The sequence below is a fragment of the Rhinopithecus roxellana genome, chromosome 15 (genome assembly GCF_007565055.1).
Source record: "Rhinopithecus roxellana isolate Shanxi Qingling chromosome 15, ASM756505v1, whole genome shotgun sequence".
Taxonomy (NCBI): Eukaryota; Metazoa; Chordata; class Mammalia; order Primates; family Cercopithecidae; genus Rhinopithecus; species Rhinopithecus roxellana.
Genome location: NC_044563.1, coordinates 16,163,006 through 16,189,179, shown reverse-complemented (window position 1 = coordinate 16,189,179; position 26,174 = coordinate 16,163,006). Strand labels below are relative to the sequence as shown.

The 26,174-nt window shown below is 49.7% G+C and overlaps 2 protein-coding genes across 2 annotated transcripts in view; both read right to left on the bottom strand.

Annotated features, from left to right (window-relative positions):
- Positions 1-8,629: 8,629 nt before the first annotated feature.
- PRDM11 (PR/SET domain 11) overlaps positions 8,630-26,174 on the bottom strand; it is an 81,588-nt gene continuing 64,043 nt past the window's right edge. Inside the window, 4 exon segments of the mRNA XM_030918755.1 lie at positions 8,630-10,473; positions 10,475-10,890; positions 12,039-12,665; positions 17,130-17,317. Coding sequence (XP_030774615.1) covers positions 8,725-10,473; positions 10,475-10,890; positions 12,039-12,665; positions 17,130-17,317 — 2,980 coding nt within the window. The 3' untranslated portion in view covers positions 8,630-8,724.
- Positions 22,263-23,946, bottom strand: LOC104668368. The gene is given in 2 exon segments (XM_010371033.2): positions 22,263-23,645; positions 23,647-23,946. Coding segments are annotated over 2 exon segments (711 nt in total). The 5' UTR covers positions 23,902-23,946; the 3' UTR covers positions 22,263-23,189.

Below are 26,174 nucleotides of genomic sequence, written 5' to 3'. Positions count from 1 at the left end.
GGGCGGAGCATTGTCCAAGGGGCAAGAGCAAGCTGGAATGGAGGGGAACTCAAGTGAGTACCATGGGAACAACCTCCAGCTTTGTGGAGTAGGGGCCGGGTCAAGGTTAGATATAAGCAGAGGTCAGGTGCAGGGTCTTTCTGATCAAGGAAGGAAACCAAGATAGAGAGACAGGCAACATGGAAGAACCTAGGATCTCAGCTGTGACCAATACAGCATTGCAGGGGTTGCACGTCTATCAGGAGTGGCTTAAGTTCATTCATTCCTTCAATACCCACTGATTAAGTGCCCACTATGTAGCTTTTCCCTTGTGGGCATTACAATATGGAAGGGGAAGATGGACATAAAACAATCTCTGTTTCTCTCTCTCTCTTTCACACACACACACACACACACACACACACACACACACACGCACTAATTATACAGTTTAGAAAGGCTGGATTTTAGATGAGGCTGCATTTTAGATGAGACCTAAAAGAGAAGAGTTCAGTCATGCAACCATCTGGGGAAAGCTATCTCAGGCAGAGGGCCCATGGCATCAGAGGATCTCGAGGTAGAAAAGAGCTTAGTGAGTTGAAGGCAGTGTGGCTGGAGCCCAATGCAGGGGAGGACAAGATGAGGCTGGGAGGTAGGCAGGGCTGCACTGTGCAGGGCAGATGGGTCATAATTAGGAGTTTGGATTGAATTCTAAGGGCACCGGGAAACCAGTGGAGGGTGTTAGACACAGAAGATGCCATGACTGAATCTATGTTTTAAAAGACCATTCTAGAAATTGTTGCATGGTAGCCTTTCAGGTCTCCAGGCAGCTGGTCATTCTCCTGAGTCCTCTCTGGGTTGAATTCAACTTGCCCTTGAATCTTGGGGAAGGAGGGACAGGAGAAGCTGGGGAGAAGAGGGAGGAAGGGAATAGAATAGACTTCAGCCTCTTATCACTTCCTACAAGCCCCAGTTTGGGGAGACCAACTTCATGGTGAAGTGCAAATGGGGAGTCTTTCCTTCCCTTGCTTCCTGGTGATGAAATCATTAACATGTTCCAGATACTGCTGCAAAGGGTGGGTCAAATCTATGTAGCCCAGGAAGGGGGTGGGGCTGAACCTGGTTCACTTGGGCTGATTGGATGTGGACAGCTATGTCTCTTTGCTCCTTCTTTCCCTACACCTCCTTTGGGAAGAAGAAAACTAGACCATTCCATGGGGTCTGTAGAGTGGCTTTCACAACAGGAGGCCTCTGAGTGATCAACCACGGGAAGGAAGCGTTCAAGGGCTGGGAGGAAAATGGCGGAAGACAGAGGTTAAGAAAAAGGAACAAGGCAGGCTCCTGAAAGGAAGACAAATGGGCAGGGCAGGGAAACAGGAGTAGGAGGACCAAGCAGCTCAGGAGGAAAAAATTAAAACATAGTATGCGTCTTCACTGGATTTATGCTTATCTTTGTAAAACGATGTGGGGAAAGCATCATTCATCACCCCTATACCAGTGCCAGTGACAAACCATTGAGGAAAGACCCTTCTCCAGGGACCAGGTCTGCAAGTAGAGAACCATGCCAGGCAGTTTGAGGGAGAATGAGAACAACAGTTTATCTGCAACAGCCCTGTGTGCTGCCTCCAGGAGATTCTTGTGGGATGAATGCATATGGGGGCAGAGAGATTTATTTTAAACAGTTTCGGTCACACCTCTTTTGGCCTGCCTGGTGGGCGAGGCACGTAGGTTACTTGCTGGAAGGAGACTCTAATGGGGGAACAATGAGAGCAGCAAGAAGGGGCTAGTGGCCTCTTCTAGTTCCTTCCAACCTGGCAGCAGGCAGGCTCCTACCCTGACACCTGAGCCCTTGTGGTGGGGCCTGTTCTGAGTCAACCAGAGCACAGGCCGGGGATAGAGGCAAGGAAGCAGCAATTCGACCATGGTGAGTAAATTTAAATGCTTTTATTAACAATCTTCTTACATTACAAGGATAATATGACAAAAAGAAAGTTTCTGCGTACATATTATGATAAACCAACATAGCTCTATTTGTATCCAGTGTTCTAGGTCCCGTCACACAGGTACTATAAAGCGTAGTCTGCAAAATAATAACATCAAGAGGTTTGTTTTTTAAAGAAAGAAAGTATTAACATATTAATATGTGATAATAGACTCCTAGGTATTTCCCCCCACCCCCACTTATTTTTCCTTTGTGATTGACATGAAAACGGTTCAGCAGCGTGGGAGTGGAGAGGAGAGAGACGGGGGCTGAAATAGACGGAATCAGACTGCTGGTTCTTCCGGAGAGACAAAAGTGAAGACTGAGGGGTGCCCGAGGGCAGCCTGGCCTTTGTCTTTTGGTGAGCAGTATTGTGACCGCTGTCCCCCTCTGGACGGAGGGCTCGGTCCCTTGGTGCCCCTGGCGTGCTCTCTCTCTGAGGTACAGTGCATTGTGGGATTGCTACCTGGGGATGCCCATCCCCTGGCCGTGGGTCTGGTCCACTGCAGTGGGAAGAAGGCTCGGCCAGGCCTGGTCTCTCTTGAACCAGGTACTGGAGGGTGTCCCAAGACCCAGTTGGCAGCTAGCTGTGGCTCAAGGAGGTGGGCATTGGCAGAACAGACCCGCCCTGGGCTGCAGGTGGAGGGGTGGGCCTGCTGGAGACTGAGGTACTTGTAGGATGGTGGGGAAGAGCAAGACAGGGGCAGAGGAGGTTCAGGATGGGAGCAAATGCCCCTTCGGACCCCAAAGGCGGAAGGCTGGTCTGGAGAGAGGGAGCATGCAGCTGCCTTTGCTCCATCATCAGGTGCCTGGTCAGGCCCTCTCTCCTACCTCCAGGAGGAAAAAGAGAGAGGAAATTGGGAGCAAATGGGCTTCTGGGTCCCGTCAGGGCTGCACAAGCCCTCCGTCATGTTGCCAGCTTGCACCGGTGCCCCCGCGTGGCCCCCAGACATCCCTGCCTGGCCCGGGCTGGGAACTGGTGATAAACCCAGGGAGGTGCCCTCCCCAACGAAAGTGGATGAGCTTGGGGCATCCCGGCTCAGCCTCTGCCTCAAGTTACAGAATGCGAACAGTGTACGTGAACTAAACCTGCCTGTTACGGCGGGAGTGGGGTAGGGGCCACCGGGCCTCTGTGAGGGAGGGGAAACAGCGTTGTCCTGAGTACAGCCAGCAGCAGCTGCTGCGCGGAGCGGGCTGGGCCCAAGCCCTGCGTCTGGACTGGAGTGGCCATTGAATTTATGAGTGTGCAGATATGTCTCTCCCACCGTCTCCTGCTAGCTGATGCCACCTGCCCTGGCCAGAAAGCCTGTGGATGGTGGGCAGCGCTGCCTGGCGATGCTCACGCTGCCCGCGTCCTCTCCCGGAAAGTGGCTGAGCAGGTGAGGGAGGCCAGGATGGCTGCACTTCAGGGGTTCGGCCTCTAGGGGCAGCAGAAGCATCTAAGACGGCAGGGGCGGTATCTTTCCTGGACCAGCTCTTGATCCAGTTTGGACCTTTCCTATTGCCACCGACGCTGCTCAGTCCTGGTGGGAGAGGGTTTTGAAGGAGTTTGTGCAGTGGTCCCTCCACCAGGAGTCAGAGACCACGTCCTACTGCCAAGCAGCAGTGACCGCCTAAGTGTAGGCTGTGGGGGTGGGGAGAGGTAGGGGGCACCTCAGCTGGAGCTCAGGGGGTATCTCCTTCCAACCTCAGACCAAGCCTGTGGAAAAGGAGAGAAAGTGCATGGAGCGAGCCGGGACCCAGCCACTCTCCTCTCCAACACTCTGGGTAGGAGGCCCCCTTGCCAGCCAACCCTGCCTGCTGGCCTTCCCCGGCTCCCTCTCCGAAGGCCGTGCTCCCTCCCCCTTTGCACAACACAGCGCCAGGCTTCCCACTGCTCTCCCAGCTCTATAGACTCTATTTTTATATCTATTTAAAACATAGAAATGTATAAATATATAGGATATTATTTATAGATATATAGACGTGATTTACTCTCTTACTCTGTGTGTATACATACTGTATATGTCCATATATACAACATATATGCTGTAGCATCTGTATTCTACACTGCACATACCCCTGCTTCCATGCACTCTCTCCTAGGGAGACTGGATTGCATAGGTATTTCCAGGGCGATACCACTTGCGGGGGTGGGGGGAAGGGAGTGACAGATGGAAGCGGAGGGGTGTACCATTTTCCTCCCAAAAGGGCACTTTTTCTCCCTCTGGCTAACATGCAAAGATTGCCTCAAAGGCTCCTTAAAAATATCACAGCACCATCCACTCAGCTCAAGCACCCTGACCAACAGACAGCAAGAGAAGGGCCCCCACCAAGTAAGTGGGACATGGGTTTCCCTCTAAGCAGAAGGGCTGTGCCAGTCTCTTGAGTCCTCCTGAGGACCGAGGAAGAGGCCAGACTAGAACCCATGACACAGCACCACCTCCCCAGAAGACTGGTGTCTGGAATGGGTGCACCACTGCCCTGTGAAAACCCCTTTCTTGTCTGAGGAGGCCAGGCCTGCCTGTTTCAGCTGTTCCAGCCTGGCCTGGCTAGATCTGCCTCTTGAAGCAGGGAAGGGGCACAAGTCCAATGCCTTCTGCCAAAAATTGGACCATGGGCCAAGAAAAAGCATGAATTCTACTTGGAAATCAACCCAGACTGAAAGCCAAAAGCAGACCTAGGTTTAGAACTCCCATTCCCAGAGGGGGGAGAAGGAAAAGTGAAAGGGGGCATCCAGAAGAGGGAAGTTATACTTCAACCCCTCAGGCCACCTCCTGGGTCCCATCAGGCTCCAGGTGATCAAGTAACATGGCACAAGCCCCTCAGTGCAGGCTGGGCCAGGGCTGTGGGCCCACGGCAGGCTGTCAGTTATCGTTTCCAGCCTTCTGCGTGCTTTCCGCACTTTTGGCACCACCTCCAAATGAATGGAAAACATTTAAACATTACCTTAAGTAATTACAAGGTCCTTTTCCCAAATTAAAGGGTTGGCATAGGCAACTCAAGGGAAGGGGGTTCAGCAAAAGAACTCAACTTGGAAACATGTGGCAGAGGCTGAGGTCAGAGACCTCCAAGTGCCATAGATTCCAGGGCCCAGCACTGAACCTTGCCATCCAGGGACCCCAGAGCTGGAGCCTGCTCTCAGTCCCAAGTGAGAATGGGGAAATGAGGATGTGCCCAGCATCACAAGGTGTCATAGGCCAGTCATTTAAAAAATTAAATTAAATAAGACTGCTGTTTTTGATGCCTGGACTCTCATATTCAACCTCCATGAAGGAAAAACAGATCATGTTAATCATAAGGGCCCTGGCTCCCAGGCTCTGCCAGGTATCTTCTTGGCACAATTGGCCACAAACCTGAGCCTCAAGGTTGATCTCACTTCCCACCATCCCCATGAGCCAAAGAAAGTCACTAATCAGCCAGCCCAGTTATGTCAAGTCTCAGCCCAAGACACGTTTCATTCTAAGCCTGTAGTCATCACTCCTAAGCCAGAGACTGAGTTAAAGGGCTCTGTCTTGTCTGAAGTAACCATGTTTGGGATGCACCAACTGCTTTTCCACAGTTCTGTATACACATCAAGGAGAGATTAGGTTAGCCAAGCATATGGCTCCCTGGGCTAGACTCTTGAGTGTCCTATCAGCCCAAGTCCTTCTCAAGCAAGCAGAAGAGTGGGAAATTCCTATGACAGAAATCATGGGTAATCACATGCAGAATTCACAGGACAGAAGCACTGGGCCTCCCAGGGAACATCCAAGCTGAGAAGATACCCCGTGTAAATTGCAGTGGTGTATCACCCAAATTATTCCCTGTCCCAAGGCAATGTGGCCTACAGAGTGTCTGCCACAGCCCTGGCATGGCTAAATTTAGCAGAAGCCACAAGCACCCAGAGTTTTAGGGATGCCCTAACCTAACTTCAGGACCACCTGAGAGGTTAGCTTTTGCAAGGTCTGGTGGCCAGCTGAGGAGGTGACCCCTGCAGCCGCATGCTGTGCCTAGCAGCTCATTCTGTTAGGCCAGAAGCGGGTCACCTGCTCTCAGCTTTATCAGGGGCTACAGGGTAGGCACTGGCACTGGCTCATAAGCTTTACCCCTTCTAGCTGAAGATTTTAGCTCATTTTGGCCATGATCTCTTGAGAGGAAAAAGTGTAGCCCCAACTGATCAGGTGCTCAAGAAGACACTGGTTCTCTCTTCCTGGTTTTCAAATGAGTGGGAGCCTTGGCCTGCTCCTCCCTACCCATTACCCAATGTAAGGTGTAAGGCAACTGTTGGCTAGAAGAAAGGATCCCAACCTACTGTTTCTGCCCTCACCAAGCCCTGTCTTGCCAGCCATCTCTGCCCTCAACCCTTCTTAGTCTCTGCAATGCTCAGTGAAACTCCCCAGACACAGCAGTTTGCGTGTGTGAGGGGACAGGAAGTCCCGAGGCTGGGGCTGGGCCAGGTGGGACCTGGTGTTTTGAAACAGCATCCCACTTGACCACAGTTAGGTTTTGACCCTGACGGGAGGAGCAGATGGAGGGAGACATCAGTTTAAAGTGGGGAAGTGGAATAGGGCTTAGAACCTCAGAGCCTCAGAAGGGGGCTTTCAGCCTTTCCTTGCTCATTCCTGCTAACTGTCTTCTTGCTCAGAGGAGGGTGGGGAAGCATGTGTGCAACTGGGGTGGAGGGTGGGGTGGATGTCACCAGGCAGGGGTGCATTGATTTGTTGAAGAAGGCAGCATATGAGGCCTGGCAGTGGGACAGTTGGAGGAGCCCAGGTGTTTTTTTGTTTTGTTTTGTTTTTGTTTTGTTTTTCTAACATGCTACATCACTGTTGAAAACAAACAAAAATGTTTCAAAAATAATATATAATATATATAATATATTTATATAATGAAAAGCTATTGACTAGCAGCAATGATTCTAAAGTTATCTTAGCACCAAGACCATGGGGGTGAAGGGGAAGGGATTGGTGGGGGATGAAGGGACTGGTGGGACCAAGAAAGGGCTATAACATGTTCAGTGTTGATGACATTTCCACTATGGTTCTCAACGGTGGCATGAGGCCTCAGAGACAACATAAACCAAGAAGGAAGGAAGCCACCACAGTTTTATAATGTCTGAACCAAGCAGGTTGAAGACATTGGGGCCTTGCCTGTGGCCAGATCACACCACCCTCTGCCAACCAAGAGATGAAGATCTCAGCAGAACTGACCACGTGTATGTAATTCAGATCTTCCTCCCCCACCCCAAAATGACCTGCATCCACGTGATAGGATCTCTGCATATAAAATATGCATAAATCAGATGTAGAAACGAACAGAAGTTTTTAACAGCTCACGCACATTTTTTAAAACTCCCTTGCGAGGTATACCGGTAGTTAAATGAATGAAAGAGCATTGATCAGACTCCTCTAGTTTAAAACACTACTTGCCCCAGGGAGTAGGCAAGTGGCTATTTCTAAAGCTTATATTGTATATTGTGATTGTGTGTGTGTGTGTGTGTGTGTGTGTGTGTGTGTGTGTAGGCTGATGCCTTGAGAGTCCTCTCTTCTTTTCTCCATTTCTTTAGGACATCTCTATCCTGTTCAAAAAAGGAAGAGTTTACAGGCAGAGACACATTCCCCAGTTTCCTATGACCATGGAGCATGTTATCAGCCTTGTTGCAAAAGAAGGACCACATCTCTAAAGACTCTCATCTGAGTTATGTATAACTCAGGGCACAATTTGCATTGACACCTCCTGCCACTGAACTATAGCAGGCATTTCTTGATTATTAAAGGAAAAAAAAAACCCCTCAACACATGATATGATTATAAAGAAAGAGTATAAATAATCCATGTAACTCGAATAAGTACTTTTCATTTTACTTATTTTTTAGCCAAAAATCACTCCCCTATTGGGGTCTGGACTTCTTGGCTCTTTATCTCCCCAAAAGCCCTGGATCGGAATGGAATTGTATTGTTTTATCCTCCACCTCGTAAAAACAGGAATGCTAAAAGTTCACCCCTTCTCCCTTCCCCAGGATTTCAAGCTCGGCGATGAGGCAATGTTGCCTTCAGTATAATGGGTAATATCGTGAATTTCTAGGCGGGCTGGAAGGAAGGGATCCACAACCCGGGGATGGACGAGGCAACAGAGGTGAGGTGTGGCAGTGTCACAGTTTGACCGACACTTTTGTTTGTAGGACAGCGAAGGAACCCTCATCAGGAAATGAACAAAAAGAGATCTCAAGCTGAAGTCGGGTGTAGAGGGAGAAAGGTCAATCCCCCCAGTCCAGACAGACAACCCACCCTGGCTTAAGTCAGAGATCTGATTCAGCGGACCAGAATGTCAATGAGGAGGCCGAGGAGCTCCCTCCCATTATAAAACCAAATGAAAAAAGAAAAGGCAAGAACATAAACCCAAACCCAGAGCCCCGCCACCCACAAATGAAAACATAAACAAAATGAGCTACCTAAAGGTGATGACAGAGACCTGTCATTTTAGCTTATGCTGTTGGTGAACAGTAAGGTGGGAACACAGGAGGCCCCAGCACGTGCTTCTGTGAGTGAAAATGAGTTGCCATGTATGTTGCAGCTGCCAAATTTTGTAGACAAGAGTCAGTTTCCAACATTTTTCCTTTCTGAAAGCTCCCAGTGGCTTCTGGTGGACGCATCACCTTGGTTTTTAAAAATTTTCAGTGTGAGTTTATATATATATATATATATATAATATAATATAATATATATTTATATAATATATCAAAGCTTATGAGTATAGATTAAAAAAATATTCAACAGCTTAGTGAACTCTGCAGTGCCATCTTCCTAAATGTCGGGGTAAAACTCCGTCCCGTGGTCCACGGTCTGTAGCGCTGGCTTCTGCTCCAGCACAGACATCCTACTGAGGACTTCTGCGGACAGCGCATAACTATTCCCAGACTTCTCCTCAAACCAGCTGTCCAGGGCTCGCTTGGCATCAAAGTTGGCGATTGGCGGTCCGTTTACAGCGATTGTCAACAGGTCGCTAAGCTGCTCCAGGGTCAGGCGGGAGCGGTGGTTTTTGCGAACTCGCTGGAGGGCATTGCGGCCTTTCTCGCAGCAAGCGGTGGAAGTGGGTAGGACTTTAAGAACCTGGATGATCTTGTTCAAGAGTGGAAACCTCTGTTTGTACTTGCAAATGTGGCTGATCAGGTCTTTGAAGCCATTTTTGGTGTAGTAATCTGCCTTGAGTTCTCGCCACTCCATCAACAGACTACCCCGGGGGTCCAGCCCTTCCCTACAGACATCCCGGGAAAAGGTCGGGATGGCCTCCAGGTGATCAAATATTTGCACCATATCCTCCTTGCCAAAGCTCATCAGCTCCTCACTGCTCCTGGGCCAGGCAGCCAGGTCGAACACCTGGCAGGCCTTCACAAAGATCCGGCTGCGGGAGTCAAACCTCTGAGCCAGGATGACCTGGGTCTTCTGGCAGATCTTCTCCCTGATGGACTGGAACTTGGCTTCAGCCACCCTGAGATTCTTCATGGCGATCCCATTGAAGCTCTCTCGGAAGTTCTCCTCGAACTCCTGCAGGTACTCTCCAGGAGAGTCAGCCAGCCGGCTGATCTCCTGGATGGCCTCCTCGATCTTGTCATCCACCTGGGACACCAGCAGGTACTCGCCCTGGAAGATGTAGGCCAGGCGCGAGAGCACAGCGATCACGTCCAGCAGGAAGTAGATGAGCTTGATGGACTGGTAGTCCATGAGGAACTGCAGCAGGGCCAGTGCGATGGCCGAGGCATCCGCCCGCTGGGTCTGGCTGCTGACCTCCTTGAGATGGGCCACCACCTCCAGGTAGTCCTTGATGAGGGCGTTGAGGACGTTCTGCTCACCGATGATCCAGCGCACTGCGCGGATATCCCCCAGGAACTCCGTCTCCTCACAGAGGGTGGCTGCCGTGGACCGCAGCTCGCACATGAGGCGTGGCGAGTAGCGGTAGAAGCTCAGCAGCTGCTTCAGGTTGTTCTCCAGCTCCTCCAGGCACGGGAGCTCCTTCCCGCTGATGGCATCCAGGATCTCCAGGTGGGGCCGGTGAACCATGAAGGGCAGGCACAGCAGCCAGGGCAGCGTCTTGCGGATGGTCATGAACATGCTGGCACGGAGGCTGGCTGTGATGTTGGCTCCATCTACACCCAAGCCAACTGTTGGCTTTTCATCCTGCAACCGGATGCCCAAGGCCGAGAAGGCCCGGTCAAGTGCCTGGAGATAGCTTTCTGTGCTAGAGAACCCCAGCTCCTGCAGGGACAGGAACTCTGTGGCCGGGGGCCCGTCGCTGCTGGTGTACTGAACATAGACAGCCACTGTGTCAGCCAGCAGATCATCACTCTGCCCATCCAGGATGATGCTGAGGCAAGGTGACTGGCGGATGCGCTCCACCAGGTCTTCCCGCAGGGCCCGGGCGATGTGATGGATGAGGATCTGGCAGTCTCCCTCGTTCATGTACTGGTCCACCACCTTGAGCTCACACTTCCTCAGCAGCTCTGCCAGGGGCCGGAAGTCCAGGTAGGGCCTGCCCTCCAGGGCCAGGTGGTAGGCAGGTGTTGAAGAGCAGGGTCATGTTGCGACACATCTCCTCTGTCTTCTCCGGGTGCATGCGGAGCTTGTACAGCTGCAGGCACTTCTTGTGCAGGTTGCTCTGGCTGTGCAGTTTGATGGTGTGAATCTTAAACTGTTTGGAGCCGATGATGAAGGCTGAGGTGCGTGAGGACTGCACCGTGTACTGGCGGCAGACATGGCACCACATCTCATTGAGGGTCGGGGAGTACCGCAGGAACCAGAACTTCTTCAGCCATTCCTGCTTAAAACGCCGGATTCGGCGCCCGGTGGCTGATGACATCTTGGAGGGCTCATCCGTCGCAGTCATCATATCGTTGGAGACAGATTCATCTGCTGAATCGACTTCCTGGTCATCGTCCTCCATGATGGCAGGGCCGGAGACCATGCTCTCTGAGGCTGAAAAACAAATGGGAAAGAAACGTTGATACCCAGTGGAAAAAACAGGCTTTTCCAAAATCCACAGGAAACACTCCTGGAAGATAGGTGCCACACCGTGGGAAACAGAAGTCCGTGGAAGCCTATGACAGATTGAATCCCAGCCCAGATTTAGTTTATGAGCACTCCTGCTAGCCCATGTGACTTTTACTCTCTGTGGATTGTCCACGGTTGCCTTCTGTCACACCCACCAGGCTCCAGGCTGCCTGCCCTCACCCTCCATGTGTGGGTGTTTGAGGGATTTAAATGCCCCCTATCAACTGGACAGTACAAGCTAGGAGAGTAGATCTGATGGAGGAGGAAAAGCACATCACACATTCCAAAGTTATACAAGAACTTGGGATTCATTTGCCCTTCATTAATGTGAACAAAAGTAGCTTGGATATGGCCCCAAGTGATTTCAGGATCAAAATGCAGTTTAGTTCAGATGCATGCTTTAAACACAAGAAACACCTCATTCTGAGCTAAGGGATGTGGTTAAAAGAGTAAGTGCTATGTAAACAGTCTCCCTCAGCTGCAGATATGAACTGGAAAACCTCCATAGTTGTCAACCAACTCTAGAGATCCAGGTAGCCAACAGAATAGGGAAAAGCCATGCAGGCGAATGGCCTGGATCCCCTCACTCTCCATCCTTCTAGAACTCCAGGCTGGGGAACATGTGTGGCAGGACAGAAATTCAGGAAGAGAATAACAAGGTTGTGTTCCTGGACTAAGTTAGGGAAGCCATGAGATCTCTCCAGTGGGACACCCTGCTTGGGACTGGGGAGAGAGAATGACTGGGTTTAGAAATTGGGCTTTGGGGTAAGACACCAGTAGGACCAGCAGAGAAAGGCAACGGGTCAAGAACACAGCACACACCCCATCTGCAGCGGAACTTCCTTTATTGACAAGGAGGATACAAGGGCAACACACAGAGTACCTGGCAGAGCTGCCGACGGGCCTGCCAGAGACACTGAGGACCTGGGCTCCCACCCATGGAGGTAGCTGCCTCCATGTTACACTCCTCAGGTCTCCCAGAAGGTGGTTTCCACAGAGAGCTTTAGGCTACCCTCCACACAGCCCACTGCGTGCTCTGCCCTCTGACAATAATCTCATCCAAACCAACTTACCTGCAGGGTCCGAGAACTCTGGGAGCTCCAGTACCTGTGGTGGCAATACGGGGGGCTCAGGAAGTTTCCCAGACTTCAGCATGTCTAATTCTGCCTGAAGCTCCCGAACCTTCTTCTTCAGGCGAATACAGTTAGGGCAAAAAGAGGTGGTGGGAAGTTCATGAGGGTCAGATGCAAGGGAGGCCTCGGCAGGACTGTCAGCCTTGAATGATGAAGGCTCCTCTTCTTCATCCTCCAATTGGCCTGGCTCCTTGGAGACCCCCTGGGGGACCTTCCAGTCCCCCTCCCCCTGGGTCCGGCCTATATTCTGCACACCATGGGTCATGGTTGTTGCACACTGACTGTAGGCATCATCCTGGTACTTGGGGACTTTCCTGATGACCAGTGAGGTGCTCAGGGCCAACTGGTGGGCTTCCACCTTTGCAGATTCCAGTGAGGCCTCCAGAACATCCTTGAAAATCAGGTCAATTTTCTTCTTCTTGGCTTGGGGGTGTACATCCCCCTCATCAAAGCCACGCTTGTAGGGACTTTTGCCCTGTCTCAGCACAGGGAGATGAATGGGACCCCTCAGGTCTTCTGGGTTATCCAGAGCCTGCTCAGACTTCTCCCTCTGCAACCTCTTCTCTCCTAGGAAGGAAAACCAGGGTGTAAGGAAGTGGGGAAAACCCCCAAATTGGAGAAACCAACAGAAAACAAAGCAGGCCTCCTGTTAGGTCACCTGACACATCCCTCTACATCTGGGCTTGTGGGGCAGGTGTTGCAAAGGGGAGATATGAATCACTCAGTGGACCATCAGAACTAGACTCATAGGACCTGAACGGTGGAAAGACCTTTTATAAAGAGACAGTTTTCAAGAAGCTTCATGTCTACAAGCTTTATGGTTATAAGTTAAGATAAATCTACAGGGGAGAGTAATTGAACATTCTTTCCTGTGACCCTAGGAAGGCAACATCCCACTTAATCACACTGGGTGGTGGCAACATACCTCAGAGCCAAGTGAGTATCAACTCCCCCAACATTTGCAGCTTCACCTCAGCCCTAGCAATGACAAGATGGCTGCTTCGACTTGGTAAAAGGTACACGTGAAACACCATAGGCCTCACTCCTTCCTCCTCCTTCGTTGCTATGGAGACAGCCCACTTAAGGCAAAGTCCATCCTTTGGCAACTGTCCTTTCTAATTCTCCCAGCAATCAGCAGACTAGGAACATGTGAGAAAGCATGATCTGAACTTCTGTGGTTCTCACTGACGACTAAGGGCAGAGGAAAGGGGAAGACAAGGAGACCTATGGCGCTGAGGGCTCCAACATGGCAGCCTCTGACAAGATAAAGGACAAGGTATCCACAATGACCCAAAGCAGTCTGGAAATATAGCTGTGTCTCCTTACTTGGCAATTCAAAGGCCGTTTCCTTGCCTATTTCTTTCTATCATGTGAATTACTTCAATTCACTTTGAATTACTTTCAATTGTTTCAAATACTTTGGTGAGCTCCTCAACCATAAATTATTTTAGACTGATTCCTTGTTTTTAATTTTATTTTTTGAGACAGAGACTCACTCTGTTGTCCAGGCTGAAGTGCAGTGGTGCTCACGCAGCCTCCACCTTCCAGGGTCAAGTGATCCTCCCACCTCAGCCTCCCAAGTAGCTGGGACTACAGACGCACACCATCACACCCTAAGCTTTGCATTTTTTGTGGATATAGGGTTTTGCCATGTTGCCCAGGCTGGTCTCAAACTCCTAGGCTCAAGTGATCTGCCCACCTTGGCCTCCCAAAGTGCTGGGATTACCGGCATGAGCCATGGCACATAGCTAGCGTGATTCTTTAAAATTACCAACATAGTTTCATAAACTGCTACAGAAGTGCTGATGCTTCCTGGTGAGAGATGCTAAAAAGGCAGAAGAATCTCTTCAGCCCTTAGAGGGTCCTGAAAGTAGCCCATGGAACTCAGAAATCTCAAAGGTTTCCTAGACCAGATGCAGGGGCCCTGGGTGATGTGCCACTGAACAATGACTTGAACTAAGCTGTACTTAGGCTTCTGATGGCTCCATTTGCCAAGTGCTTCTGAGTGAAGGCCAAGGGTTTGCCATAAGCAGTCCAGATGTTCCATGCCTGGTTTCCCGTAGCTGGCACGGGTGCTGTGCCCTGCCACATGTTTGACTCCAGGTTTCCTTTAGGTTACAGCACAAAAGGAAGTTATCTATTCAGGATGCACCTTTTCTGTCCTCACATGAATACTTAAGGAACAACTTTATCTCCAAGGCTTCTGGAATTCAGCAGCTCCCCACAGCCTGCACTTCTATGTCAGCTGAGCTGCAGAAAGGGGAGAGATGGAGATAACTTGAAAATGCAACCTGTATGTCTTACAGATCAGATGCAGCACTTGCCCATTGAAAATCTCTAAAAACAAGACCCATTTTGTCATGGGACAATCAGGCAGCAAACAGCTGAGGACATCGAGATGTCAAGTCTACAGATCGCCAGAGATTCCTCATCATTGTTTGAAAACAACGTTGTTCAAACTTCTTAGTATGAGCAGGCGATCTCTGTGGACTTAAGGCTTCAAGAAACATCTATGGGCCAAAAGAAACCTTTAAGCATCATGAAATTGCTTCCAAAGCCTCCATACAATATGGAAAACAGAAACAAAGGAAACCTCAAAGTAAATTAATGAGTCAAAGAAGGTCAAATCACATAAATTGTTTGAATGCGAGCTTTAGATGCAATCTATTCTTAAAAGGAATAACCACAAAGGAATAGTTTACACTCTCTTCAGGAAGACTTCTGGCAACAACCAATAATATCCCTACTTAATAAGAACGAATAATTCATGCTCTGGCCTCCATCAGGGTGCCAACTTCCAGTGACAAAGAAACCTCCTTCTATGTAAGACCATGAGTGATTGGGCATAGGGGATCTCCCTTTCAGAGCAGCACTGGCACACCAATCTGGGACACCACTAAAAGTACCCGGAGTCCGCTGAAGTTACAGGCTACAGAGGCACACATTTAAAAGCCACTGAGCTCCATGACCATTCCCAAGGGTTTCAGGATCACCCACAGCTGTGGAACTGCCCCACTGTAGCTTTCAATTTCCTTCCTATTTCCTACTGCTCAGCCTGACCAGGAATAGACCCTCTTCCCTCCTGTATCTTCATATGTCTCGGTGTATCTCCTTTCAAGTCTGTCTGACACACCTCATTTGAACCACTCCAGAAAGCTCACACCCTTCTCTGAGCAGTCCCCTGTGGTCTTGGGGCTCATGAGGATGATGCAGCTTCAGGTGCTCTGGAGAAGACCACTGGGGGAAGAAAAGGACATCGCAAATCCAGAAGAACGCAAGAAGGTTATGACTAAGGGACGAAATCTGTGTTCTCAGATATGATTTCTCTGGGTTTTCTTTTCTTCTAGTGGTATGATTCTTTGGGAAGCTTCTTGGCTGTCTTCATTTATTTCTTCTTTCATCCATTCAACAAAGACTTATTGAGTCCCTAATATGTATTAGGCACTTTTACATGAGGCATCTCCAGAGGTCACATGGAAACCACTGCCGCCTCATCATGGAAGCACGCCTTGCCAAGTGAAACCAACATGTGCCCAACCCTGAGATCCAAAGAAGACAAGAAATGAGTATGTTTATGGGGTCTCCTTTTACTGCCCATCATCTCCAGATACCTTTTACCAAGTCAGGCAGCAGCTGTGCACTCAATGTCCACAGTTTGCTTTGTTTGTTTTGCTTTTAAAGACAGCTTAGTTTGAATAGGTCACTCCCACCCCCTTTTCGTCTTCTCCCCTCATATTCCAAGTGAAGATTTATTTCCAATTAGTAAGTTGGTCAGGAACACGATACAGTGAGGCTTGGGAACAGCCTTGGTTCCTGGCACCAGATAGACTCTAGGTATTTGGATGTGTGGTTTTAGTGTAAAAAAAAAACCCTTGAAAGAAGGGCCTGGACTCACCAGTCTACCCTGGGCAGGATGAGGATGGAATAAAAGGGTAAAGGACTAGAGGCTGAGAGTAGTTAAACTCCCTTCTTACGCTGAGAAGCAGTAAAACTGCTTCTGAATGGACACCCAACCCACCCGGCTTCCCACACCTAAGTCACCCTCCCACCTCCTGCCAACCTTCTTCTTTTGATAGAGATTGTTCTTTCCTCATTAGGACTGCAGTAGAGACACCAGGAGGAACCAAGGAGGGGACAGGTTTTTTCTGGGACACCAGGTAACATTGGAGGTCAGAACTTAGACCTTGAAGTCAGACTGATATGGATTAGAAACCTAGTTCTGTCCTTCCTAGCCAGGTGACCCTGGATGAATCACTGTATTCATTTGATATTCGGTTTGCACATCTGTAAGATGGGTAAAAGAATCCATGTGGGATCATGAGTATTAAAAGTTTATAGCTGAGGACTTCTGATGATGGAGGCAGGCACCGTCCTAAAGGCCACATGTCCATGACTCCATCTAATTCTCAGGGTACAATGACAGGGTAGGGATGGCTGCTATGATGATTACATGGGAACATGCAGAAAATCTGCTCACAGGTTATGGAAAATATATCAACACCAGATATTGTAGGTAACTGAAAGGTCATCTCTTCTACTCTTCACTAACTTCTAACCACAGGGGTTCCCAGATACCAAACAAGCCTCTGATGGTGGTAGAGTGGGGTCCTTGAACTGTTGTCAGTATTTCACATAATGAGTATTTAGTAAATGTTACCTGTTACTGTGATCATTATTGAGGCAGTAGCAGTGTGTAACATCTTTTCATCTACTGGAGTTCGGGAAATAGGGTACATTTTGATAAAACACGTTTGCTTGGCTTTGGGGGCTTGTCTCTGTCATGGATACTCTGAAATGTGTGTGGTAAGGATTTCTGAGATCATAGGGGAAGAGAACACGCTGGGGTGGCCCCTGCCTGGCCCAGAGCTGCTGCTCAGACCTCAACCATCTGTTCCCCCAAATTACTCTGGGTCTTCCCATTGCTGGGAACTGTATTTCCCATTGGTTTTCTCAGGAAGCTCCAAAAGAAGCTATCCAGGTCTCCTGTGGGGCTCAGTGGTGGGCACAGTCCGCGTGGAGCGTGGCACTCACCTCTGGCCAGGTTGCGGTGGATGGTTTCCTGGGACATGCTGTGCAGGCGCTTCATGTAGTCCTCGCTGTACCAGACCCGCAGCCACTCCCCAGGCCGGATGTCCCTGCATGCCCGGAAGTAGATGCGCTCACTGTGCTGGAACGCCAGCAGGTTCTGCTCCCTCTCCTCCCGAGAGATGACCACGTACCTGGCGGGGAGGGGAGACAGGTGAGAACGCATGGGCCACCCTTTGTTGAGTGCCCACTGGTGCCGGCCCAGTGCTGGGCAAGTGTGGATGGTTAAAAGTCCACAGCCATGTGGGCCTGTGTGAACATTGGCAGAGCAGCTGCCCTGTCCGGAGAAGTAGCACTGGCCAGAACCCATCCCTGTCCCAATGTCACTGTGTTGTGGGACCTCAAGCAGATCTCCAAACCTCTAAGAATCTCTGTTTTCTGAGACTAGATATGACACCTGCCCTGCCTGCCTCACAGCATATGGAAAATATATCAACTAGATATTATAGGTGATTGAAAAACTGAAAGGTCATCTTTTCTACTCTTCACTAACTTTTAACCACAGGGGTTCCCAGATACCCACAGGCCTCTGATGGTGGTAAGGCTGGGGTATTTCAACTGTTTCCAGTATTTCCCAAAGCCTAGCTCAAATAGCCCATGTGACAAGGTGTCCAACAGATCAATTAATAAATGCTAAAGATCAAAATCTTTAAAAAATGGGGGCTCCAGTGGGGACAGAGGAGGAAGGTAAATAAGAGACTACAGAAGGTTGACAACCACTGGTTAATCTTACTAAATGATTTTAAGATAAGGAGACTGAGGCTCAGAGAGGCCAAGCGACTTGCCCAAAGTCACATAGCTAATAAATGGGAGATGAAGCTTTGAGTCCTATGCACGTTTCCCACTGTAACTCATGGCTCCTATGTGGGCATGTAAAGCACCAACTTGGCAATGACCAGAAAACCTTTAAAGTTCTGTCAGACCCTCAGAATCTATGGCCCTCGCCCATTCTCACTGAAACAACATTTGCAACATCCAGCCCACCGCCCTACCCACCTCCAAAAGGTGAGATGAGGGAACACCTGCTGAGGAGAGAAAGTGTACAGATCAGAACGCAAGAGGAAATTAGTTGGTGTTTTAGGGTTCTGAGCTACACAAGCATCTAGGAAATTTGTAATAAAAAATAAACTTATTTCTTTATGTGATGGTTTGTCTCATAAACCAGGGACAATAATCAAAGTTCATCTGACTGGTGTAGCCCAATGAATTATATCTGGAAAAGTCCAGGGTAAACAAAAATTCACAGAATAATTCAAGTGGATAATAAACAAATGAAAAGTATTCAGCATCACTAATAAAAGAAACACAGCATAGCACATTGTCTCATTGGCACAGATTTCTAAAAGATGATAATATCTCTATTGGTAAAGGTGGTAAGAAATGTGTCTCCTGTACTGATGATGCAGAAGTAACAGGTGTAACCCTTTAGGAAACAATGTGGCAACATGGCTCAAGGAACATTTACGGATGAAGTATGCAAACCTGGCATACCACTATGGTGACTTGTATCATTGTGTATAGTAGTACAAAGGCAAAACATTTAAATGTCTAATACTAGAGAAATGATTTCATAAATGATGCTACATTTATGCAATGGAATGCTACTCATCTATAGAAAAATGTTTTCAAAAAATCTTTTACTAGAGAAATGATTTCATAAATGATGCTACATTTATACAATGGAATGCTACTCATCTATAGAAAAATAATTTCAAAAAATCTTTTATGACATGGAAAGATGGTGTTGAAATAAGATAGTGTAAGAACAATAGGACTGGAAGTATTTAGACTATGGTTCCAATAATGCTTTAAAAACAAGCCCCAGTAAACAACTTGAAGGAAATATACCAATATTTTAACAGTGACAACCCCTTATAGGTGGATCATCTTTGTAATTTTGCATACTTTCAAAGTTTCTCTCAATAAGCAACTATTACTGTCATCCACCTCACCTCTGACACACACACAAAGAAAAGAAATATATGAATGCCAATTCCAGGATGAGGTGACAGTGGTGGCAGCTAGCAGCATGGAGAATCTACATTCCAGAGGTCCCAGGGATGGCACCAGCTGCCCCTCATCTATATCCTGCCTTTCTCATCTGGAGAGCCTGGGAGGAGGCTGTTGCCTTCCAAGGAGGATCACTGGAGTCCAGGGAACAATCCATTCTGGCGACAGGATGCTGCAAGACCTCAAAAGGCGTAAGACCAAGGCAGATGGGAGAGCAAATGTTGGCTTTGGCTGCTTCAACCTTTTGAGAGAAGTAAGTCACAGGCTTCATCATGGAGGTGTAGAACTTGCAGGATTTACAGTGCTTAGATCCCCCAGAATTTGCATCTTGTCCTAGGTCTGTGTTCTCTGTTAGCCCCAACACATCAGTGTTCTTATCAGCATCGGATATAAGCATCGCTATCTCTGAGTAGTGAAGACCACATGGTGATTTCCACGCATCCAGCCGTGATGTTATTAACAAAGGACATAAGAGAAAGGAAAAGAGACCCTCCTGGCTGACAGAAGTTGCTCCAAATTAATAATTCCCGATCTCAATTCTACAACTGTGAGTCAGACTTTTCTCCATAGCTGAGATTTCTTCTGAATATGCAAAATATTTCCAGTCCCCAATTTAGTGAGAGTCTAGGATTTGACATCCAAAAATAATCAACCTTGCAGTTAGCACAGAATAGAAGTCGTTCCAAACTTTCCTGCTCCCAGATATGAAAGGAAAACTATTCATTCATCTTTTTCTCACAAGACTCACTTGAATCACAGAGCACCAGGATTGGAGAATACTGTCTTCTCCTTTTTTTTCTTCCAGTTTCTAAACAACCACCAAGCTCTAAAAGCTAGAATTATTTCTCTGACAGTCAACATCAAGAGAAAAAGCTAGATGAGAAATACATTCCTATCATGGATTTATTTATTCAAAAGAGCAACTTCTAGGGTGTGTCAAAAGGTTTAGAAAGACAAGTCAATTTCTCTTTCCATCTTCTGGTCTTTTTCTATCCATCAAGAATCAATTATTTGGAAAGCTAGCGTCAAGGTATTGTATAAATCACAAAGTATTTTCAAAGGCAGATCAACACTTATTCAGATTTTGTTGTATTTGGTTGTTCCGAAACTTAGCATTTGAACTATGATATATATGACAACTCTTGGTGAATCACAACCCATTCCCCTGACAAGATGTTTATGTTATATCATTTAAGAGGTAAAGCTAAATGGAGCCAGCTAGGTCCCCAAACATGTTACCTCTAATTAGATCTCCTGCTTTTAAGTGTTTTGCCTTAACACCTGCTGGCTTGAACCACTCCCCAGAACCCTTCTGTTCCCATTCACAACAGCCCCTTTATGAAGAACTGTGCCTGTTCCATTCATTACATGGCTGCGGAAAGCAGAAGCCCTCCCCAAGGAGTGGAAGGCTACCAGGAGGTACAAAATCTATCCATTGTGGCTGAGCAGCTCTTTGCAAGGAGGTTTGAGGAGTTACCAGGTCACTACCTCTTGAGAGAAGCACAGAGAATGCCTGGCTGAGGCTGTTCTGCAAATGCTAGCACTTATTGAGGCATTTCAACTCCAACCCACAGAATTAGGGACCTTTGGAGCAATCAAGGGGAAGGTGGTGGTGCTGCTGATGGCGGTGGAGAGCTCTGGACTAAACCTGTCATGATGATCCTGGATTGTTTTTATTCCAACCTCCCCGCTGACCTTGGGGACTGGATAGGTAAGTACTAAGACAACGGTTCTCAGACCTCACCCACTGTGTCTTATCAAGTGCATCATATTTTCTAGCTGGGTCAGGACATGACTATTGGTTCCAACGCAAAAGAGAACATAACACAGGGCATCCATTTTGCTGGAGGGAATCGACTAGGCCAGGCTCAGACACTATTGCTTAATGGGTATCTTCAATAGAAAGGAAGCTGCCCCAATTAGGGAGGCAGAACTAGAAAAAGACTGACCGAGAAGAGGCTGGGCTCAGTGTTCTCACATGCATAGGTCTCCGGGCTAGGAGGGGCTTTGGGTCACACATCCACCTGGTCATGGCTAGAGGCCTCCCTCTTCCAATTCATTTCTGTCTCTCATCCAAGTTTCCTCTCCCTGTTTTAATGTGCTAGCCCCACAATCCCCACTGGAGCCAAGAAACAGAAACTGAAAATCTTTTCCATCCCAATTTGACAAGTCCTCCCTGTCCCTTTTGCTATGACTTCCATTTCAGTTTTACAGCTTCCAATTCGGCCCCTTCCCTCCCCAGGAACAGAGAGAGCAGCCAGCCAGTCACTGCTTCATACATTGACATTGGGAGAGAAGGCCCTGGGAATGGTTTCATGGCATCTTTGCATCTCTTGAAAATTGGGTAGTCCTCTGTTTCTATGGTCATGCTTTTTGACCAAGAACTGCGGAGGATGGCCTGGATTTCAAGAGGCTAAAGGCAGGTTAGAACCTTCTAGAAAGGGGATCTGTGGGCAAGACTTGGGGATTTCCTGCCTGAGAGAAGCTCTCTGGGACTGGCATTAAGCCAGGGCAATGCACAGGTGAGGAGGCTTCCTCTTGGCAGAGGAGGCAGCTTTGGTTACTTTGAGAAGCCTCAGATATAGGTGGGCAGAGCCTTGCCAGTGCCAGACACACAGACACCTGGATTGGTGGGGAGGGTCATGCCTCAGGGGCCCCTAAAGTGCGCACTGGCACATGGACAGCCCCTGACCCCTCTAGAGCCTCCTGTCCGAAACGGTAATTGTTTTACCAGAACGTCTCGCTTACTTCTAGCGAACAAAAGGTAAAATTGACTTAGCAACACCTCACTTTTGAAGAGCAGAGAAATGAAATATAACTGAGTGGTTTCGTGCATGGATGCTCCATCCCTTAAGCCTATGCAAGCCCCTCCTTTCCTCCGAGGGCCTGGCATGGTGCTGGATACAGGGAATCTGGCAGTTTATAGAATCAGAGAAATCAAGGGGCACTCAAGCCCTTCTCACCAACATGCTTTTCCTTAATCATCTAACCCCTGCTTTGGGGACCTTGAGGTTTTCACAGGAAACGAAGAAAGAGAATATACACCAAAGAAAGATCCTGGACACTGGGTGTGTTCAAAGAGTGAGATCGATTTCTTTTTATTGCCATCTTAACAAAAATACTTCGGAAGGCAATCTTTGATTCCAGCATAGGAGGCCGGGCAATTCCAGGCAATAATTAAGCCATCAGGCTGTTGGACAGGAGAGTGTTCAGTTTGAGGGAAGCAGGAACCTCCAAAAAACCACAGAATAGGGAGATGGAGCCAAAGGCACAGGGACATTGCAGTCACCTTCCATTCTCCCTATGTGGGACAAAGCTTGGCTTGGGTTTACAAGCAGCACTCCAGGAACGGCCTTGGAAGGCACTGGGTGCTGCAATCCTCCCAGCTCCTACTATGGCTGGGGGCAGGATGGGAGGGTGGGGGGTTGTTGGGTGGAGGGGTTGACTGTGGGACTTCTGCTGGGGTCAGCTTCAGGTCAGGGGAAAAAAAGGACACACAGCTGAGCTGCACCCAGGTCAGAGCTAAGCTTGTATCTGCCACCTGCCACTTCCCTCTCTAATGCTAAGAACCCAGTTTTCTCCCCACACTCCAATATGAAACATGAAGCTAGAGGTGTGTGTAGCTAGTGCATAGGCAGCCCGAGCAAGCAGAGGCAAGGCATGCTAGAACCTGGAATGGGACATGAGCCCTACTGGGCTCTGAATTCTTTTAGAAGCCAGGGAAGAGGTTGCCCTCCGCTCCTGAGATCTGGCCCTGCCTCTCCCAGCCACTGCCTATGAGCCATAGGGCCAGGGCAGGGTGGGAGAATCACCTGCTAAATGCTAGGTGCCTCCTACCTCCACCCAGGACAGCTGAGGCAGGAGCAGAGATACAGGAGGCACAGGCCTGGCAAGGGGCAAGGCCCGCCCCCCGACCCCTTCCCACTACTCCAGATCTGGCCTCTGACAGAGGAGCTGGGAAAACTGACACCCTGGCTTCCAGTCTTGGCCCTCTCACTAACTGGCTGTGTCATTTGTCTTACACAGATGATGATGATAAAAATGATCATAATAATACCTGACTTGGCTGCCTCGAGCTGACTGTCCTGAGCCCCCACTGAGACCACCCCTCTGCAAGGGCGAGGAAAAGCATAAAGTGCTCTCTATGAATGCAAGACAGTCTTTTCCTTCCTCCGACATCATCCCATTCTTCTCCCCACTCCAAAAAAGGCAAGCACAGCAGCTGAGCACGCGCACAAGGGCAAGCGAAGGGCCAAGGCGGGCACCACCCCAGGGCAAGGGAGGGCAGACCCCTCCCTGAAGGACTGACTCAACCTGCCCATCAGGCCTCAACCCCTTCAAAAGCAGCAGCATCAGGGCCTGGGAGATCACGTGTGGGAGGCCGATACAGCAGCCCCAAGGTTGGAAAGCGGGATTTCATTCGGATGCTCCCCACTGTTGCATCCCCCTTCCCTGCAAGGCCTGCTGCCACAGGACACAGACCAAGAGGAGAACGATCTCCAGGCCAAGCAAGCATCAAGCAGGTGGCTTTTCTTGCATCTTCAGCATCTGCCAAAGATGAGGGTGTGGGGCTGAATACATGCTCTGTTAGAGCACAGGGCAGCGACCTGCGCTCGGTGAGGAGGTGACAGTGCCCCCAATGTCCTACAAGGGTCATCGATCCTGTTCCTGGACACGAGAGACTGGCCCCTGTTGTGAGGCCAGACATCCCTCCTCCATGGCTCTTCCTCCTAGTGCAGACTAGCTGGGTTAGAAATTGTGCTTTCTCTTCCGAGACCTGGTAGTCCGTGTGGGGGCTGATGCTGGGGAAGCTGGCGGGGGCTCTGGCAGGGGGGCTTGGGCCTGGGTGGCCTGGGGAGTGGAGCCCATAGGAGCTGCCCCTTCTGGCCCACGCTGAGATGCCTGAACCCCATCCCGGATCTCTGTCAGCGTCTGGCACATCTGACCAACGCGGCTGGTCAGCTCGGCCATGGCCTGGCTGATGACGTGCATGCTGGTGGCCATGTCCTGGTGCACGGTCACCAGCTCCTGGCAGAACTGCCGGAACACCTCGGTCTGCTGGGCATGGACGTGGAGGAGCTGCCAGTCAAGGCCCGTGGTGGGTGGGCTGGGGTGCGGCCGAGGGGTCCTGCAGGCAGCCTGGGCCTGGGGTGAGGGATGGGGCAGGGCCTCTGGCTTGGGGCCCACCGTCTCAGACTGGTCTGAGGAGGAGGATGAACGGAGCAGGGCGGGTCTGGCCAGGTGGGCCTCTTCCTCCGGAGACTGCTGCAGAGGCACCCGAAGAGGCTGCCTGGAGGGCCCAGGCGCCTCCTCATCTTCATCATCTTGGGGGACAGAAACAAAGATGGAAAAACGGTTACAAAAGGGAGAAGGAGTGAGGCCCAGGGGTCGGCCCTGCCCCTGAAAAATACCTGAGTATCCCCCTGCCCTGCCACCCTGCAGTCTAGTTTGGCCCCCACCCATAGAGAAATCACTGTTCCCTAAATCCCTGAGGTGCGTGGGCCCAGCACCCCTGGGGGAAAGTTCCTCTTCCTCTCACGGAACAGCTCTATTCTAGTGGGAAAGAGCCCAGGCCAGGGGACTTGGAGACCACAGCCCAGCGGCTGTGTGCCAACCCAGCAGCTCCTGACCTCAGCAGTCACTTCATCTCTCTGCAACTCACTTTCTGCAATGATAACAACTGCCCTGTTTACATGTCCAACGGCTTGGCCACCTAACTGGGTTGCTAAGAAGAGTCATAAACAAGATGACAAACATGAAGGCGCTCTGCAACAATGAAGGAGCGGCACCTGCCCAAAGGTACTATGATGCTCTCAGCCCTCTGAGTGCCAGCCTCTCTGAGGCCACGTCTGCATTGCTTGGGGCCATCTTGTGGCCTTGCTGGAACCTGCACCCTTTTTTTTCCATAAATTATTGGGGTACAGGTGATATTTTGTTACATGAGGAAGTTCTTTAGTGGTGACTTGTGAGATTTTGGTGCACCCATCACCCAAGCAGTATACACTGCACCATATGACACAAAGGCATAAGAATGATACAAAGGACTTTGGGGACTTGGGAGGAAGAGTGGGAAGGAGGCGAGGGATAAAAGACTACTAATATGGAATCTGCACCTTTGAATCACCACAGCGGATGCTGACAGGCTGAAGAAACCGGCAGGACAGTGCAGAGCAGGAAAGCTACCTCTGCAACCAGCCCTGCTGTCCCCGTGTCCCCCAAGGCAGGCTTCCAGTTCAGTCACATCGTGCTCCCACCCAGGAGCATCTGACCACACAGGGGCCATTGGACAGACTGCTCCTTGCAGCTGGACACAGGGAGGGGGGCCCAGCGTCTGCACATGTGGGTCCTGCTTTCTAGTGACCAAGGGTATGGGCTAATCCCTGTGGCAAGAATAAATAATGTATGGACTGACTCTACTGACAGGCAAGCCCTCCCTGCCTGGATCTGAGGGCTCAACTCAGAACCACCCCCGAGGAAGGTGACGGGGAGGATAGACAGGTTTATCCTACAGTTACTTCATACCTCCCAGGGGTCCTGGGGGCTCACTTGGGCCACCTTGGTAGGAGCCCTGTGTCTCTTTGCAGTGCTTAGTGGGACAGCAGCCATCCCGAGATCCCAGAGACCTGTCTAACATGGCCAGTGTTGGAAGGAGTGAGGCCTGGCGAGGTGATGCTGCTCCCTCCCTCCCAGGTCCCCGTTCTGCAAAGCCCCTGGCCGAGTGCTGCCGCAGCTGGCCACTGCCGGGAAAGGGAAGGCTGTGAGCCTGCCATGGGGTCAAGCAGGCGCTGCCTGATGGCACACTCGGGCTTCCTGTCAGCCCAGGTAACCTTTGGTGGCCTTACTACATTCAGTTTCAGGGAGATGGAGGGGTGAGTGGAGCAGGATGCAGGGAACAGGCTTTACTAGATGCTGACCCCCCATTTATTCTTATCACGGGGTAGAATCCTCTTAAGACTTAGGAAAACGCTGATTCACAGGAAG